At 40.7% G+C, this 19,054-nt stretch overlaps 1 protein-coding gene across 5 annotated transcripts; it reads left to right on the top strand.

Moving 5' to 3' along the window:
- The first annotated feature begins 504 nt into the window (after positions 1-504).
- LOC114449362 (oxysterol-binding protein-related protein 1-like) lies at positions 505-19,026 on the top strand. 5 transcript variants are annotated; one of them, XM_028426957.1, is made up of 28 exons: positions 505-624; positions 921-1,056; positions 1,149-1,234; positions 1,315-1,389; positions 1,567-1,678; positions 1,786-1,871; positions 2,196-2,340; positions 2,513-2,580; positions 3,028-3,072; positions 3,296-3,369; positions 3,659-3,719; positions 3,840-3,941; positions 4,054-4,179; positions 4,276-4,354; positions 4,561-4,667; positions 9,683-9,851; positions 11,440-11,632; positions 13,334-13,409; positions 14,480-14,614; positions 14,821-14,918; positions 15,001-15,183; positions 15,267-15,374; positions 15,650-15,739; positions 15,817-15,943; positions 17,098-17,214; positions 17,296-17,419; positions 17,494-17,584; positions 17,993-19,026. In XM_028426957.1, the coding sequence occupies exons 2-28, from the start codon at positions 933-935 to the stop codon at positions 18,093-18,095; spliced, it is 2,904 nt and encodes a 967-aa protein (XP_028282758.1). In that variant the 5' UTR covers positions 505-624; positions 921-932; the 3' UTR covers positions 18,096-19,026. The 5 variants fall into 5 exon arrangements, with proteins under 5 accessions (XP_028282758.1, XP_028282760.1, XP_028282759.1 ...); XM_028426959.1 differs by lacking the exon at positions 1,315-1,389; XM_028426958.1 differs by having other exon boundaries at positions 540-1,056.
- The last annotated feature ends 28 nt before the right edge of the window (positions 19,027-19,054 follow it).

Raw genomic sequence — 19,054 nt, 5'->3', positions numbered from 1 at the left:
CTCTCTTCCTAACTCCTTACTGCAAAAAGTGACATCAACTTTTATTGTTTATATTACCATATATATATTGTATATATTACCATATACCATACCAATGTGTTACCCTCTTTATGACTGTTTTTCTACGTTTTTTTTAAAGTGTCATATTTAGAGAAACATAAACAAGAATAGATGTGCTTATGGGGTGATTTGTACAAGTTAACCCCTGCCCATTTATTTTTGGAAATTATTTTGTCATTTAAAAAACTGTCAGCTAATCAACAAGCACTTACTGAATTAACTGATTAACTTATCTTTTATATAACTGTAGCCCTCAATTTACCAGATGTTTGATAGTCAACTCCTTTAGTTCTTATATTAAAAAAAATATAATCTAATAATATTTCCACTTCCACAAATTTGAAATGAATGGTGAAGTGACAACCAGGGAAGGGGGCGTCCCAAGCCCTCTCAGGGTGACATTAGCTACGCCCCTGCTAATAGGTTGAGCAGCTGTGGGGTCATGTGACCGCTGATTGTCAGCTGGTTGAAATGATCAAATTTCGGAGGTGAAGTGTTGTGGCTGTTAACCACCCTGAAGTCTGTGAAAGTTTGGTGAACTAAGTGTTAAAAAAACACTTACATGTAAGTCCGAAGGCGGCGTCGTGTCGCTTCGTCAGCGTCCAAGCTAGTGTGCTGTTAAGCTAATGCCACAGTGTAGTTTGCGTTGTTTGTTTAAGCAAACTAAACAAACTAAACACCCTAATACTAAAGGACGTACAGGAGGTGAAAGTTGGCTGTATTAATTGACATATATTGTCCAACATTAAATATTTAAGTTTAGTGAGAGGCTCACTTTACCCAGACATGTACTTTTTTGTTGTCGAATAGCATAAATTAGCTTATTTGTACCAATTATCTTTGCTAACGTCGCCATTAAGGAAAGTCCACAGATGGAGAAGGGCGCCCTGGAGGACCAGCTTCTCCTGTATGCTAAAGAAGGCAGTTATCCTCACATTCAGAGGCTCCTACAGTCGAGGATCGACCAAAACAGCTCTCTCAACATCAACTGTAAATGTAAGTGGAAAGCTAGAAATGCTATTAGCCAGTTTGCTTGATTCCAGCTGTGGCTAAGGAGAGTGTGTTATTCTAACTTTGTCGAACTGTAGCCAGGTATAAAACCAGCTCAGGGTGGACCCCCCTCCACCTGGCCTGTTATTTTGGACACAGAGATGTTGTAGAGGAGTTACTCAAGGTGAGAGCTGACGCTTACACTGTGTAGATGCATGAATTATCAGTAACCTGAGGTGTTATCTATGAGGGATGTATTTCCAGGCAGGTGCTAATGTGAACATGCAGACTGATGTGGGTGACACACCTCTACACAAAGCAGCAAATACTGGAAGAAGGGTAGGAATAAATAATAAAATATAGCTTCATTGATATCTCATGTGCTTTGATGGTTACCTCATATCAGATGGAACAACTTTCATGCACTGTAATTATATGCATTTTATTTCCAGTGGGGCCGTTGAGTGATGACAAGTGATGGTCAGATGTTTTTTTTCTTTACTCTCGACCCTTAAGGAGATTGTTCTGTTGCTGCTACGCTATGATGCCTGTGCCAGCATAATCAATGGAACAGCTCAAATCCCTAAAGATGTCACAGAGGATGATGAAATCATTACCATGCTGGAGGGTATTAAATCGTGGGAGCATTTTTCTTTTTTTGGTTTTAATGGCTGATGGCATCTCATTACTGAAGATCATCTGCCTTTGTTCTGTTGTGTGTGTGTGTGTGTGCAGCTGCAGAGCAAAGAGAAAGAAGGAGACGGGAGGAAAAGCTTCTTGAAGCAGCCAGAGAGGGGGATGTCTCCACTCTGTCTAAATTGGTTAGCATCTGACCTTTACTAGAACTTTGGCAGAGTATACACTTTGAGAGCATCTCTCTCATACTTTAAAGAACATTTCACACTTATAACAAGTCTTTGGCAGGCTTAAGTTGTGTCTAAGATTCTTTAGATGCACACACAAAAAACAGAATCATACTATATGATGCCAATTATTCTAGTTCCATGCCAGGTTTTAACAGGTCAGTGTGGATATTACTGTCTGGATTATAATGATCTGATATTCATATATTCACAAATTCCTGTTGCAAATGTATAAAGAGGTTAAAGATATTTCTGTGATTCTGTCTGGCTTCTCTTTTTCAGCTCAGTGTTAAAGAGGCTCCAGATATTCACTGCAGAGATTCAGTGGGGAATACACCTTTACACTGTGCAGCCTACAGGGGGCAGAAGCAGTGCATTATAAAGCTCCTCATGTCTGGAGCCAGCCCTTGTATCAAGAACAACTATGGTATATCACTTATCTGGTCCCCCTCATCAACTCTTATTATTATTCGACTGATGGTTAATATGTGTTTAATTTTTTCAGAATGACTTTCAAAGAAGCTTGTGTAACACTACGTTCAGCTGGTTTGTGTTCCCAAAAATGTGTAAACGTGTTTGTGTGTCTGATGACGTTGCAGAGCAGACAGCATTGGACCTGGTACGCACTGATGAACTGAAACTGATTCTAGAAGCCTATCAGGACAAGGTGAGGTTAGATGAGTAGATTCTGCACAGACTGTTAAAGGCGTAGATTTTAGTTTTTACAAAATGCATTGTTTTACTTTTACTACAATTTATTTAAGAAAAATGCCGATTTAATGAACAGTTAGTCCCACACTTAGACATAATACAGTCTAGGTTGTGCAGACAAGTCTATTCCCGCCCTTCTATTTATATCCTTTTCTGTACATTTTCACTCCAGTCAGCAGTCCGTGCTCATGCTTGGATGTCTGATGAGGCTGGCACAGGTTTAACTCAGACTACTGCATAGTCTGGTGGTGATGAGAGGCAATGCTGCTGAGAAAATTAAAATACTTACTTCTGAAAGTATCCATGCACTGGATTGTTTCTGGTCTCAGTAACAACCATTCCTTCCTGTTAGGCAGGCTCTGTCTGTACACTTGTCTGAGTGATTTTCTTTTTCCCCATGAAGGATGTGAGCCATGGGGTGCAGAAGATTGAAGGCCCTCTGTGGAAGGTACCCAGATGTTGGAGTGTATACTCTTTCACTATCAATACAGCAAGCAATGCTTTTTTTCTTCAGACAGCAATCCATGTACTCAATGAAGAAGTGTATTATTTTAAAATCCTCCACTCCTTTTATGTATTATTTTTACTTTCTTGAACTATATTTTTGTAAAATATTGTAATGTAATGTATGTAAAAACACAGTTTCTGTTGACTTCTTGTGTCTCTGGCAGAGCTCTCGCCTTCTTGGATGGCGATCTCACTGGGTGGTCATTGAGAATGGAACCGTCTTCTGGTACCCGAGACAGTAAGATAACTTAATCTGCATTTGTGAGAAGCAAAAACAATTGACATGGACATTTATAGTATATATTCAAAGTATTTATGAATATAATACCTTGTTGCCAACAGAAAGGGGACTAAAACTAAATCTTATTCCCTCCCTTAATTCTTACTGGTGCTTAAGTCATCTTTAGAAATTCACCATGATATATATTTTTAAGTCTTGCTTGTGAGACTCTGACCTTGGCTACAACTTGTCAGTCCTGACTTGTAAATACACACTCTGGTGTGTGTTTTTGTTTTTTGTTTTTTAGAGCTGATGCACTCGCTGGAAGAAAACAGGGCTGTAAGTCTCTTTCTCAGTCTTACTGCACAGTAAGTAATTCTGGTTAGAGGCTTGTTATGATGACACAATGATGCTTAATGTCGTGATTACGGTTGCCTGTAACGTGATGAGACTTGATGTGCATGAACGTTCCGTGTTTGTCGTTGCAGATTAAACCCTGGGATCATTGCTTCTTCACGCTCAGGTGCTTTGACAACACGGTACATCATTTTAAGGTCCCCTCAAAGACGGACTCGGTGGCAACAAGAAAAGTGAGCTGAGATTATCTTTACATGCTGCTGCAGTGCCTCTGTGAACATTTTAACTGATTTCTCTTAATGGTGCTGAATAGACTAAATGTTACAGTTTTTTTTGGCCGATTAGAGATGGTTAGATGCTTTTGAGGAACATGCCTCTTATAGCATTCGCCACTGCACCCAAGAACAGATAATCCATGATGCAGCTGGTGACAGTAGTGTGGAACTGGGGAGCCTGACACAAGCTGTTCAGGTAGGACTTAGGGAAGTGATGACATCCAGTGAAAGATTTTAAACTTTTTGTGGTGTTCCACAGTCTAAGTGTGTCTCTTGCCCTGTACACGTTCAGACAGCCATGGTGTGCCAGCAGAAATTGGAGAGTGAAGTATCAGCATTTTTCACCATGGTGAAGAATGAGGAGAATTTTTGTAAGTTGAATTAAAAATATCCAATGAATACAGTGTCAAAACATGTTATGCTCAGGCTTCTGGAAACCTGCTATGGTCATTACTCTTTCACAATTTTTGGTAATTGAATGGTAATTCTGCTGTAGTCAGTTAACCATGAATATTGATATGAATGAATAAATCACTGTTGTGTGAGATTATTTATGAGTTTGTTTTTCTTTTCTAAGCGTTGGCTGCGTCCCTTCTTCTCAAAGCCAAGGAGACTAGTGAACTTGCCAGTGAAACCTGTGCTGCCCTCAGTGTTTGTCTGGAGCTGCTGTCAAAACAAGAGGAGGTAAGGATTCATATTTACTGTCTTATCCTAAAATGGAAGCCACAGGATTGAGATGCAAAGCAGTTCTGCTCTGGGTGTAACTAGAAGCTAGCTTGTCAGATTAGCTGTTGCTCACTGACACGTACAAGTGTTCATCTCATTGATTCCAATACCATCAACCATGCGCTGCTCTCCTATTGGTTGGATAATTTATACTGAATGATTACAGAAGCCCCTCCCCCCCTTTAACATTAGCCCTTTTTATACCACTCAGCTTTGTGGTTTTGTGAATGCATGTCCCTGTCCACCTGTCATAGTGGCTGTGTCTGTGTCCTTGTGGGGGATCACTGGAACAGTGATCCGCTTTTATGCTGAGGTCTGCATTCACCGTGCAGATTGGTGTACACACATGCACACGCACACACAGACAGCCGCGGACTTGGATGCTCACACTCCCGCTCTGGGGAAACGCTGTGCATTGAGCGAGGGAACTCAAGCGCTTGCATATTCACAGGCTCAGCTGGAGATGCATGTATTCACCCTCACACAGTGAAAATACAGCTTGCAGGCACACTTCTACATGCCAGAGCATCTGAGCACAGGAGGGAGAAGAGTGACGCCACTATCATCCAACATCAGCACATCAGGTACTTATCCAAACAGTTGTTTCTTGTGTAAAATATTCTTAGCTTTCTCCTCAGTCGTCAGCTGAGCAGCTGACTGCATTTTCTGTGGGCTGAATATCTGGTGACTTTGAAGGCGTTTGAAGTTTTGGCATGAAATCATTCTAATGTTTTTGTTGACGTGAGGGTTGGACTGAAGCTTTGCCACAAGCAATGACTGAGTATGCAGAGGTCATTTTTATGGATTTAATTATCGCAAATTAGAGTAAGAATCAGAAATATTTTATTCAACCCAGGGGAAATTGCTTAGAAATTGACCTTGTTTGAAGTGTAACTGATGCTATGCTGCTCATTCCATTGTTTTAATGACATCATCTTATAAAGTGTGTGAATCACACTAAGAACTTATCTGATGTGGTAAATCTTTAAGATAATCTTAAAGATACTAGTAAGTCTCTCTGTTGCACCTAAAATAGGAACTGAGAGAGCATGTCATGCTCACATGTCTTTGCCTCATTACTTATTCTTTTTAAAGTGTTATGCTGTGTCTGATTTTAGTATGAAATCCTTTTCACGTGACAACCATTGATGAGGCGAGGCGTATTTTTAAAGACTTGTGTGTCTGCATCTCTGTGGTTGTATAAGAGTGTGGGTAATTTAATTTACATTTACTAATACTGCGCAGCAATGCTCAGATGTAGCACTATCATAGATTATTAATACAAATTGGCAGCAGTCCTGTCACAAGAAATAAGCCACTACTATTGGGACAGTTAGGCATTTATTACAGTCTCAGCACCCAAGAAGCAGTGATAATAACGGAGGACGCTGAATTAGTGTCTGACAACTAGTTAGTATAATGAGGAGGAAGTGCCTAAACAAGTTAACATCATGCTAAACTGCTACCACATGTACTAACAGGATTATATTTCCTACAGTGCTGAGATTGCCTGTATTAAGCAGTATTAACGCTAATCCCCTTTTTCACTTGTCCCACCATGCTGTCACACATTTGTTTTCTGCAGCACATAACACGCTGGAGTCACGTGCTGTTGTGAATGTATAATGGAGAAGCACAATTTATTGTTAAAGGGTTTCACAGCAATTAGAATATTGCTCTTCAGCAGCGTGTTGTGGTCTGACCCATTTCAGCAGCTGCTGCAGAAATCAAGTGTGCTGGCGAGAGTGGCACATTTATACAGTACATAAACCACACAGTACTGCTGTATATGCTAATTGCTCAGCGTCAATGATACATTGTTTTGTAGGATGAGTCGTTCCCTGGCTGAGGTGAGGTGAGAGAATGCATAATCTAACAGTGTAATCATTTGTAGGTCATTGAAAAGGTCCCAACTTGTTGTATTGCACCATCTTTGTATGTGAGCAAAGGGTTATGGGTGTGGGTGTCAGTACAGAGAATACACAAATCCCTACAAATACATGAATTAAATACTCAGTCCTTGGGTTTTGAAGCTTCTCCAGACACCAGTTCCTCATTGGGGTTTGATAATGTAGAATAGAGTCCTTTAAATTCACACGTGGGATTTGAAGTGGATGAATTTGTGCTGCTAACTTAACGCTTTTGTCGTAGTGCAGTGTGGTGGGGCAGAAACCTTCTTGGGCGTTGTGACTACTCTCAGACAGATTCATAGGTCCAGCCACACCTGTCAAGAAAAAAAATTGCAGCCTCTAAACCAATTAGTGGTGACACATGGATGAGCAGATCTGTCAGTTTCTATTGCTCTGAAGGCAGGTGAATGGCAGGATAGTGTTTCTTTTTCTACAGCTGTGATTCATATATTTTTCCGCGTCTGAAAGGATGAAGATTAACCTTTAAAACCTCAGGGATTTCAGAGAAAACAAAGTACCGTTTGACCTTTACTTTAACCGTCACCATAAAAGTAACTGTCCTCCTCACTGTCATGTCTCACCCAGGAGAGTCTTTAGCGGGTGTGTTTTTTTTCGGTTCCTGCACTGACCTTCTCTTTTAGGTCATTCAAGGTCTGATTAGGAGGAGCGACTGTATCCATACCATATCATTCAGGGAGCTTTTCCTGAATAGTGTGTGTATATACAGAGAGCTAGTGTGTCTGTGTAATATGCTACGGGTCTGTGCTTTACTGTAGCTGTCTTCCACCAGCTACTATGCATTCATGTGCAGGAGAGTTTGTCATAGAGTTAGCATTACAGTGTCCTGTATATAGGAAGGATCATTTTGCCTTGGAGATTTGCATCCCCCTTCAGTACAGAAAGCACATTTCACAACATAATAAAAGCTCCACTCTTTAGGGTGTTGGCCAAGGAGAAGCATCCCTCCCAGGCTTCAGCAGACTCGACAAGGCTTAAAATAGCGCTGTTTGTGCTCAGGCGAGAGGATGCAGTGAGAATGAAAGAGCTGGCTGGGATAGTTACACAACAAAGTGTTCAGTTCCTGGTCGGGCTCTTACGCCAAGTGCCCGGGACAGGGGGTGTTACGCAGGCTCCTGCACAGGCAGTTGATTTACCTTGCACTATATATAACAAAGTGAGTGGCTTTGCAAGGACGATCCATTAATTTGATATGTGAAATGGTTGATTGTAAAATGAAAACCTTTATGCAAATGACTAATTCTTATTTTTATGTCACAAGATTAGGTTTAATTTTCAAAAGGACTACTGCAGATCAAACAGTTGGGGACAACCGAACATATTTGACTTTTTTCACAAAGATGGGTCTGAACATACAGTAAAACAATGTGTTATAGCACCAAGAAAAGTGTTAAGCTCTTTCTTTGGGAAAGGTGCCAGACAACTGCTGAACCTGTGAAAAAAAAGTTTGAGCTTTAGTACAGTTAAAAAATGATCTTGGTGAACCATGGAAACTGTGTATGTATCTTTTACAAGAACACAAAGACGGCATTATTTTTTAGTAATTATTATGTTGTGGGGCTTTGGTTACGACGTTAAATATATGCATGTTTTACATAACTAACCTAGCTGGAACACAGAGTTGATGCCATCTAGAATCAATTAATATGCACTGCAAATGGGTGGATCAGTTTTTAAAGTGGCCATGCTATATTAGGAAGAATTAAACAGCAAGCTTGGTTTGTTTTTGGTTTTATAGAATATAATCTTTGGATTTTAGAACATTAAAGCCACAGTGTGGAACTTTTGCAGCCCCTTCTTGGGTCATATATGGGTCTAAAATATGATTATGTAACACCAGAACTGTCTGTGGTTTAGCTCATGGGATAACCATGAGGCTATCAAGACACATGCATTGTTAGTTTTTGAGATGTCACAAATCTGTGAATGATGCTAGTTTTCTAAGGTATTGACCACTATCTTTTTCCCAGAATGTACCAGTAGTTGTCTTCTTTGAACACCAGGTTCATCTGAGACCTTTTGTGTCTTTTTGGACATTGCCTAAGTTATCCCAGCTGAGGCTCTTAAGTCCCAGTTGTCTCTGAGGTTTGCTCTTCTTCAGCTCTGGCAAACCAGTCATTGTTGACCACGTAGCTACTGGTTCAGAATGTAATGTATTATCGCTTGAATTCTTTTGGCAAAGTTTTAAACTAGTAAACTACATTTTGTCACTACTTAATTCGAAATATTCAGCATCCTGGGTGTTATCAGGTAACTTGTGTCCATGTGAAATCCCTGACACATACACTCAGCTACAGGCATGAATGAGCATGTGGGCAAATACTCTGACAGGTGCCTCTTTTAGCGCAGCTGTGTACACAGCTGATATCACTTGAGGCAGTCAGAGAGAGGACACTGAACTTTTCATCTTTAATCGAAGTCACTGGCCTTGCTTTGCAGTCTCAGATTTACAGTGTGATTTACCAGCTCCTGTTTCTCTCAGCCCTCTCCAAGGTGACTGTGTAGGCAGATGAATGTGCTCTATTTTTTTATCACTGGACTTTTTTGCCTGTTTTATAAAACATTTTTCTTTTATATTGAAGTTTCATTTTGTTTTGTCTGACATTATTTTAATAATTTTGGTGGCAGCTGTGGAGTTTTGTTTAGTTTTCTTTAGTTAGGAAAGGATGCCCATCAACAGCGATAGACAATAGGAAACACTGATCTGGTCTGTTCCACAGTGTCCTGGCTTAGGTTTCCCTGAAGGGACACTTAATCCAGGGCTACAGAGCTCGCTGAGACTTGGGTGTTTGGTTCTGCCTGGAAGAAACCAGATCTTAAGGCAGGGTTAGAACAATGACCTGCCATCAGAGCGAAAGAGATGCTTACACGATGGCAGCTGAACAAGCTTTTTTTTTTAATCAAACATCAATCACATAGTTTCAAGCACTGTCTATACTGTAGCATAATGCTCTACAGATATGTACATGTTGAGCACAGTCTCCTCAGTTGGTTTACTTTGTCTCTGCTGTGTGTTTTATCTCTCTGGTGGTCCTGTGTTTGCAGGTGTGGAGCCTGAAGGTAGAGCAGGAGGTGGAGAAGAACAAAGCTCTGACAGAAGCCTTGCAGACTTTGGCAACTGATCACCACGAACTAAAGCAATCGCTGAATAAGAGCAGGAGGTCGTCTACCCTCAGTGCCCTCACTGAAGATGACTTCTTTGATGCTGTGTCAGGTCAGCAACTGCTGCATGAACAGTGAACCACAAGTATCATAGGAGGGTTACACAAGAGCAGTACATCAGTGTAGAGTACCGCATCTCATGTCTTAGATGAGTCAATCCCCACTCGGTAGTCTATGATAAAACGAAAATATAATGCAGATTTACTCTTGAAAACTTTGCGTAACAGGCTTTTAGCATTTTTATTCTGTCTAGCTAATCTTCCTAGGCTGCATCAAGTGTCTGACCTGGTGTCTTCAGGTCTCTAGAGATGTTCTATGTGGTTTAAGTGTGGGCCACTCAAAGGCAGTCTTGTCTCAGACGTGTCCTGAAGCCACTCCAGCATGGCCTTGACTGAATGCTTGGAATAATTGTCATGCTGAAAGGTGAACCATTGCATCAGTTTCAGGTCACCTGCACTCTGGAGTAGGCTTTCGTCACTGCCTGTCTATTATTTGCATTCATTTGATCTCTTCCTGAGTTCTGACCTGTTTTCTTGCCTCTTTGAAGTACCCTCTTAGCATTATGCTGCCTTTACTATAGGTAGCAGTTTTTCCACTACATTAAATCGGGGCATGTGTGAGATGGTTCTAATCGTCCCTTTCAGCCCTTTTGTGTTTCCATTGTGGTGTAGCATCCAGCAGACCCACAAGGCGATAAATCAATATCTCTCCACTTCATCCATGGCCTAATCAGCCCATAAAATCTGCACCTCCTGATTGGTCCATGTATCCTCCTTTCTTTTTATGTTTTCTTTATGGCTTGCTGGTCTTTTTCTCGCTTCTCTTTCTCGTTTTTTTTTAATCCTGCATCTTACAGTGTTTTAGTCCCACTCAGATGTACCTAAACTGGTAATGGGCACTTAATCCTCAACATATCTTCCAATATGTTGGGATCTTTGACACCTTTGACTTAATGGCTTGTTTTTTTGTTGTTGTAGAGTTTGTGGGATCAGTTTTCTGGAATATTGTCAAGTTGTAGACACATTTGAAGGATGATTGAAGCAAACAAGATGTGCCTAGACACAATTAATGTAAAGCAGCTGAATTGATTTAAAAACAAGAGGATCAAATTTGAATACAAGCAAAATCTAAAACCAATTCTTTATGTTGTTTTGTGTAAACTGATGGACAAAATGTAAATCACTAATCACTTGAATATGTACTACATTTGCTGCTACCCAGAACCTCTGTGCAGCTGATGTCAACATATTTTTGTGTATACAGTTACACACAATACACACTCATCTTAGACTAACATGTGCAATCCTTCTCCGCCTCTCCCTTTGTGTTAGTGACAATACCTGTAATGTCACTAACAGTGCTGTCTAGGGGAGGAGTAGTATCCAGCAAACACAGAGCAAACAATGTTGGAGGAAATGAAGCCTCTGTGTGGCCTCTCATTGGAACACAATCCTCAGGTGGGGTAATGCTGGCAGCAGGGAGGGGGAGTTTGGAGAGGAACCCAAGCACAAGCGTTTATTTGCCAACTGTATGCTGTAGAGGTTGCAGAGCTGGAGCTTCCTGAGGCAGCCACTCGAAATCCTGTACGTGTTTGAGTGTTTGGCATGACCTGGCATCTGCCCCCTGTCATCATCCCACAGAGTCTGAGTCGGAGCTCTCTGTAAGCGGCTTCCTGTCTGTGACCAGTCACTCCTGCGAAGAAGACGAGGGGAGAGACACCCCCCTTCACAACAGCCTTCGCCATCCCAGCACACACAGGGGGCCTACCGGAATGTCAGGGGAAGGTAACCATGGAAACCAACCAGCCCAGTACAATGGAGTCAAGAAGCACAGGTGGGACATGTTCCAGTTATGATGTCATGCTTGTTTACTAAATGACAAGTGAAACTGAGACGAGTGAAACTTAAAAGATGTCCATGCTGTACATTCAGTGTTAAATGCAATGTTTTGTGTAAGTACCACAGATGGATTTAGAGGAAGATGTGGCTGAGTGACATAAATTTTGTGCATGTTTGGAGTATGTGTCTGATGACAGGGAGCAGACCTCAGTCAGCAAAAGGATAGCCCAGTAGACAGAATTGGTGTAACAGGATACCACCTTTCCACTCCAGCCTGTTTTTGTAGTCAGGTGTTTTTGCTTGAGCACCCAATCCACAGAGAATATCCTGTTGTGTTTTTCCTGGTAGCTCCAAATCTCCAAGCGAACAATCAATTTAGTGCTCAGCGCTTGTTGCTGCTCCTGCTTTTTTGACAATCTCTTTCATTTCTGTGGATGCTGATTCTGGCTTGGCCTGTCTTCCTTTATCCAACAAGTGAGCCATAAATAATTTAGCATGTGCTGGCTCGGAGTAGAGCTGGAGAAAAGGGCCGGCTGGCCGGCCAGCTATGTGTGCATGTGTGTAGGCCTGTGTGTGTCTGTTGTGCATAAAAGATTAATGAGGTGTCTGTTTATTTAAAATTACTTCTGTCATTCAAAGGTACACCTGTCACTCTTTTTCCTGGTCACATTCTGCCTGTCAATTTACTACAAAATCTCACTATACTCTATCTTTTTTTAAAAAACTGTAGCTAAATCATGCAGCCTCATCTGCAAGGGATTTAGTGTTTAATGTGTATAGAGCAACCCGTACCACTTATGCCTTATTTTTTTTTATTTCTAGAAAAACTGAGTTGATAATGAGCATTTGCAGCCAGGTCTTTTAAATCCCACAGCTACAAAAAATCCTATGCACATTGAAATGTGTCCAATTACAGCAGCAGATACAATCTGTTTATAAAATAAAATAAATCAGTTTTTCAGTCCATGCTTTAATACAACTTGGAGCAAAGGCTAGTGGAACAAAAACTAGGCCAGAAGTACAGGCTGCCATGCATCACTGCTCTGCTCATCCTACAGATGGAGCAAACCCCTGCTCCCTACCTCTCTGTTTATTTAGCTGAAGTAATGGCTTTTATTTGTATAGCTGCTTCAGCACACATTTCTTTCCCAAAGAATGGACACCATCTGCCTCTAGCCAGCATACCTGTAAAACAGTCCATACTACATATGTCAGCAGTACTGGAAGATAACTGAGTAAATGTAGTCAAGCAGCAAACAGGTTTATAGTGTTATTATGCTATGAGAGGGCATCCTATAGCCTTTATTTAATAGCAGCACACTGTGCCTGCGTATTGCACGAGGGTTGAATCTGGTGGCTAAGAGCTTATTAGCTTACAGGTGTCAGATAACCCTTTTCCCCAAATGGTAGGTCAAGCTCATCTATGTGTCTGTGTGTGTGATGTAGGAGATAAAATAATGGGTTTAATGTGTGTACAATTTGCAGGTATTGGATTTGTACACAGTGGCATATTAGAAAAGTAAATGAAGTGTGGAGGAGACTAGATCATATATCCTCAGGTCTCAGTGGTTCCCTCCTATAAATGGAAATCGATGATAATGCACTTGAGACGGTGATGGATAATATCATATAACTACCACATCTCTCACCTCATTGACATTGTTTCTCCCTGTTTTAATATACTGCTTTCCCACAGAACATCTCTACCGACTCCCATGTTCTCCAGGAATGATGTGAGCATTTGGAGCATCCTGAAAAAATGTGTTGGCATGGTGAGAACACCTTTAGTGCAACAGTTTCCTAAATGAATCTCAACTGAGGATTAGTGAAGCAGTGAGCTGTTCAGAAAGAAAGATTTTAAAGAGCTTGGTTATAGAATTAACTAGTACTCTTACTTTAAAGAAAAAAGGTTTCTAAAAGATTAGTTAAAGTATACTGTTTGAGAGCTCCAGTGAACAGCAACCAAATGCAAATGTATACCCAGAACCAGCTCCTGGACCTTTCTCTGTTTGATTAGTCATGAAGTAACAGGGGATTAGACACTGACCATGCAACTGCTGACCAGCAGTGGGGGGCCTTACCCTGACCCTAACCCTTTTGATTGGGATCATTTTGCTTGCAGTAAATCACTGACTAATTAAGGAAAGGCACAATAAGGCAAATAATGACCTCCAAAAGATTTTATCCTAGTTCATCCTCCCAAGCACTTGTCAAGTGCATTTTGTATCTGTTACAGATTTTGATAGCCCCCGTTTGAACATGGAGCAAACCGGCAGCTTCTTTTATCCTGCAGCTGCTCTTTCAGCCTATTTTTGATCAGTTTTCACACATTTTTATGCCTCTGTGCCAAAAACAGTATGTTTTTAGTGTCTGTCTTGTTCTTGTGAACCCAGTATCTCAGGAACATTTTGTGAGAAAGTCTTTGACATTCTCTTTGTACTCAAGGATGAAGCAATTTAAAATGTGGTCATCAGAGGTCACTGGGGCCTCACAAAAATCACCCACAATTCCTTAATTTTGACCACGTGTCACACAAATGTCTAATAGGACCACAAGGCTATGAAATATGTCTTATTTTTAGTACATTTCTTAACATACATGAGGCAACTTATAATCAAGTGTAATATATTGTAACTGAAAATAAATTAAATGTCAAGACCAGCAAAAACATGCACAACTAAGCTGTGACTGATTTTATAAGTAACTGTTTACAATCCATAAATGCAGATTATACCCGTCACTGAAGACTGTGCTGTTTGATATTTCAGCTTCCTCTGTGCTGCAGTGGTCTGTGCCCTTTCTTCTTCTTCTCATCTTCTCTGTCTCTTATTTTTCTTTTCAGGAGTTATCAAAGATTGCCATGCCTGTGGTATTTAATGAGCCTTTGAGCTTCCTCCAGCGGCTAACAGAGTACATGGAGCACACCTACCTCATCCACCAAGCAAATGCCACAACAGATTCTGTGGAGAGGATGAAGGTACCACCATGCCCACATTTACTTTCTAAGTAATGTGTCTATATTGTATTTCTGTAGACATGCTTTGTAGACTTTCATAATGATCCATTATTTAACTTTGAGCTATCAGTGCCTTTTTATATAAAACAGTAGGAGACACATCCTATTACTGACAAGTATTAAATCAATTGCCTTAAATTTGGTTATCATGAAACAATGCTGTGTAGTGTGTTGCAGCATTTGCTGTGTCAGCTGTAGCATCACAGTGGGAGAGAACTGGAAAGCCCTTTAACCCGCTGCTGGGGGAGACCTATGAGCTAATCAGGTAGGACAGTGGGTTTATCGATGTATTTACAGTATGTTGATATGATGATGTCATGCAGTAACCTCTCTTTGTTCTCCATCAGAGACGATCTGGGCTTCAGGTGGGTGTCAGAGCAGGTGAGCCATCACCCTCCGGTCAGTGCCTTTCATGCTCAAGGCCTCCAAGAGGATTTTGTCTTCCATGGTTCCATCTACCCAAAACTCAAGTTCTGGGGTAAGAGTATAGAAGCTGAGCCCAAAGGAATCATCACACTGGAGTTGCCCAAGTGAGTTCAGAGTTGTTGTGCGAGTCTGTGTTGATTCCTTTGAAGTGTTTCTGTCTTTACTGGTTGCCTCTTTGTCACTCTAGGTATAACGAAGCCTACACCTGGACAAACCCCACCTGCTGCGTCCACAACATCATTGTGGGTCAGCTCTGGATTGAGCAGTATGGCAACGTTGAAGTGCTCAACCACAAGTAAAAGAATATTCCTGTCTCCTCAGTGTATGTGCACTTGTCCTTGCTGAGGCGTTAGCATGCACACACTTTTGGCTTGAATGTCTTGTTTTCCATGCTCTGCAGAGGAATGTTGATCTATATTCAAATGCTTCTTATTGATCATGGAAGCAGAACTGGGACAGTTGCCATTAGAATAGAAGCGTGTGAGCAGGATAATTAATGTTTGAACGCCTCAGCTTGCAGAAGGAAACTAGTGAAACAGAATAAGTAAACAGGCTGCCACTCTGTTGCAGAACCGGAGAGAGATGCAGCATGACGTTCAAACCCTGTGGCCTCTTTGGAAAAGAGCTCCATAAAGTCGAGGGATACATCATGGATAAAAGGTATGACTAATTACACAGGATTTCATTTTTTATCTGATGTCAGTATTGCCTTTATATGTGAATCCTTTGTTTTACAGCAAAAAGAAGCTCTGTGCAATATATGGTAAATGGACTGAATGCCTGTATACAGTAGACTCCGCCACGTTTGAAGCTCACAAAAAGAGTGACAAAAAGAATTCAGATGACAAAAAGGGCAACAAACAGGTAATAAATGTTACTGCTTTAAACATCACAGGTCTGCATTAAGTTGACAAGTTTTTAATGTCAGCAGGAAGTTTGTTCCAAACATTTTGTAGTGTATGCCACAGTTTTGGATTTAAGCTGTGTGAACTTACAGTTTTTTAAAGCATCTCCTGTCAGGTGTCAATGAAGAGAGGCCTTGAGAACAAGCCCAACATCCTTTTGTTTCTTTTTTTCTCTGTGGCTGCTCTGAACGCTGTTCTAGAAAGATGCTGATGTCCTCTCTGTCGTCACTTGTTTTCAAACAACCAATCATATAAATTACATGTCAGACAAAAACAAAAATGGAGGCAAAGCTTGGTCTGCCAGTGTCTCCCTCTCCTGGCCTGTAGGCTATGACATGTCAGACAGACATCACAACAAAGATAGAGAAGCTGGTGAATATTATGCTGGGAGCCAGGTTGAACCCTGGCTGTATGTTTTGGGATTTTATCATAATACAGAATGATTTGTCACCAGACATCTCTCTGTTAGCAATGCACAATGTATGACCCTTAAATAGACAGACATACTTTGTCACCCAATATACAAAGGGGCTTCAAAAAGTTCATGGAAAAAGTACATGGCTAAAAATTATATGCAGGGATTTTGATCTCAATGCACCATGTTTTAACATGACCAACAAATATTGCAAAAAAAGGTGCAGAAAATTGAACATTAATACATAGGTAGTAGTCTGTCCTTCTTAGTATTCTCAAGGCTCCTCTATATGTCACTGCTGTTTAGACTTTTCCAGGCTGTACCAGAGTCCCAGTAGTTTCTGCCAGTTCTAAGCTGATGGAACTACTGGACCATTTCCAGTTTCAAAGAAGTCTTGCCTGCCTTGCTGCAGTGCAGTTTCTTTGGCCAACCACAGATCAAACTGTCATGTTTTTAGTGATGCTTCCTCCTCCTAACAGCTTGTGTTTGCCACACACAGCTGTTTCTGTTTGGGTTGTATTATTTTGCACCTGTTTATTGTATAATTGGGGCTATATGTCTACAATTCTCCAGGTTTTTGGATTATGGCTTATTTATTGCTGTCATTAACAGCATACAAGTATCACCAGAGAATAATTCACTATTTAAGATGACGTCAAAGACAAATGTATGAAATGTTAATGTGTTTGTGGCCTTAGAACAGTGTGGACGAGGAGCCAGAGGAGATGCCTCCTCCTGATGCTGAGACAGTGCAAGTTATCCCAGGAAGTGAGCTCATCTGGAAGATAACGCCTCGACCAGAGAATTCTGCCAAGGTATAAGTATACACTCAGGGAGAAAAAACAGATCAAATTCAGTGAAATTTCGCTCCTAACTTCCTTTTTCCTCTGTTACAGTTCTATGCGTTCTCCACATTTGCCATGCAGTTAAATGAGCTGGAGAAGAGCATGGAGGGAGTCATCCCTCTCACAGACAGTCGTCTCAGACCGGACATTCGCGCCATGGAGAACGGAGATATAGGTGCAGTGTAAGACCAGAGCTTGTGTCTGCTACAAGAGCTCAGGTACATCTATTGAGTTGTTCATGTCTTTTAGATCTCGCAAGTGGTGAGAAGAAGCGACTGGAGGAGAAACAGAGGATGGCCCGAAAAAATCGCAGCAAATCCACAGAGGAATGGAAAACGAGGTCAGTCACTGAGCAGTGTGATGTACTGTAATGTTTTCCCACTGCTATTTGTGTGTCTTCTGATTGTACTGATTGTACCTTGTTGTCTTTTGTCATCAACAATGCATTTCCATTTCATTATAACTGAAAAGGAGCACACCACTTGGCCCAAGGTTAGATAGAAAGCTTTGCTTCATCTTTGGCTGTTTGCTGTGGTGTGAAATGCTGCACTACAGCACCCCCATCAGGACAAAAAGGAGTCTTTTTAATAATCAAAGAAATCTGATTCTGGTTATTTCAGAAACAAACATTTATTTTAAGGTATATTTAATATACCTTGACTCAAGCTAAACTTTTGTCCACATTTTCCCTTCTTAGTTTCCACTAATTTGCTGTGTACATATTAAAAATCAGTCTCCTTCTCTGCAGGTGGTTTCAGCAAGGACCCAACCCTTACAACAAAGCTCAGGACTGGCTCTACTTGAAAGGCTACTGGGACAGGAATTACAGCCAGCTGCCTGACATTTACTAACAAGTAAAAACACACACAAATACCATACACACTATTTTTGGACTTCATCTGCCGTACTGGGAGTGTGTTCTCCCAACACAGGCAACAATGTAATGAAGTCAGTATAGAACAGTAGGCAGTGTATGGGGGTTCAGAAGATGTCTATACAAAATAAGAACCTTGTGGCATATAATATTCTGTAGATGTGTTAACAGTGAAGCACAAAACTATTTTTCTTATTTATTGTGGTTCCTGACCACTTGAGTAAGGTATTGGCATGTACTGGAAAACTAGAATGTATTTTAGAAATATTTGATGTTAGATAGGTGCAGTGCAGGTTTACCTCAGTTTTACTGTAGATGGTCCATAATTCCTAGGTGGTAGCAGAACTTTAAATAGCTGAGAGTGCAATTAAGTAACTTAACACCACAATGTATTCTGATTTTGTAACTGTATGACACCGTCTAGCATTTATCTACAATATTCAGTCTAACAGGAATAATGGACTACAACAGTAAGACAAAGGTTTGAACAACATGTCATTAAACCCAAACAACGTACTGTATAAATGTGTATAGAGATGAACAGCGCTGCATAAAGTCTACTGGAGTGTAGACAAAGCACTTTTTTCTCCGTATACGGAAGCAGGGACTCTGGTTCTGCACTTATAGATTTATGTGTGCGTGTGTGTATATAGGTCTTGCCATAGATTAGTATAATTGGTGATGTTCTTAGTGCTATGTGCATTGATCTAACTGACATCTATCGCAGTAAAAGCATGTGCATCACTATAACTATGCAAGCCTTACCTCCTTCAAACAAAACACTGAATATTCATTTTTCTCATGTTATGGATAGCTGCTAGATGTTTCAGTTTTTTTCTGTTGTCACTCTTTTGGGTATTAAAACAGAATTTCTATTGTTACTAAATAAAAGCTTAATGTTAATTGAACTTTTTAGTTTTGTTTTTTTTACAGATC

This window comes from Parambassis ranga, chromosome 17 (assembly GCF_900634625.1).
Source record: "Parambassis ranga chromosome 17, fParRan2.1, whole genome shotgun sequence".
Lineage (NCBI taxonomy): Eukaryota > Metazoa > Chordata > Actinopteri > Ambassidae > Parambassis > Parambassis ranga.
This window is presented reverse-complemented; position numbering and strand designations above follow the sequence as displayed.

Bases quoted from the DNA above. Each gene is read 5' to 3' on its own strand.
- LOC114449362 (XM_028426957.1), top strand. From the start codon at position 933: ATGGAGAAGGGCGCCCTGGAGGACCAGCTTCTCCTGTATGCTAAAGAA. The intron at 3,370-3,658 runs GTAAGATAACTT...TTTGTTTTTTAG, and splicing joins GTCTTCTGGTACCCGAGACA to AGCTGATGCACTCGCTGGAA. The intron at 4,668-9,682 runs GTAAGGATTCAT...CTGTGTTTGCAG, and splicing joins TGCTGTCAAAACAAGAGGAG to GTGTGGAGCCTGAAGGTAGA.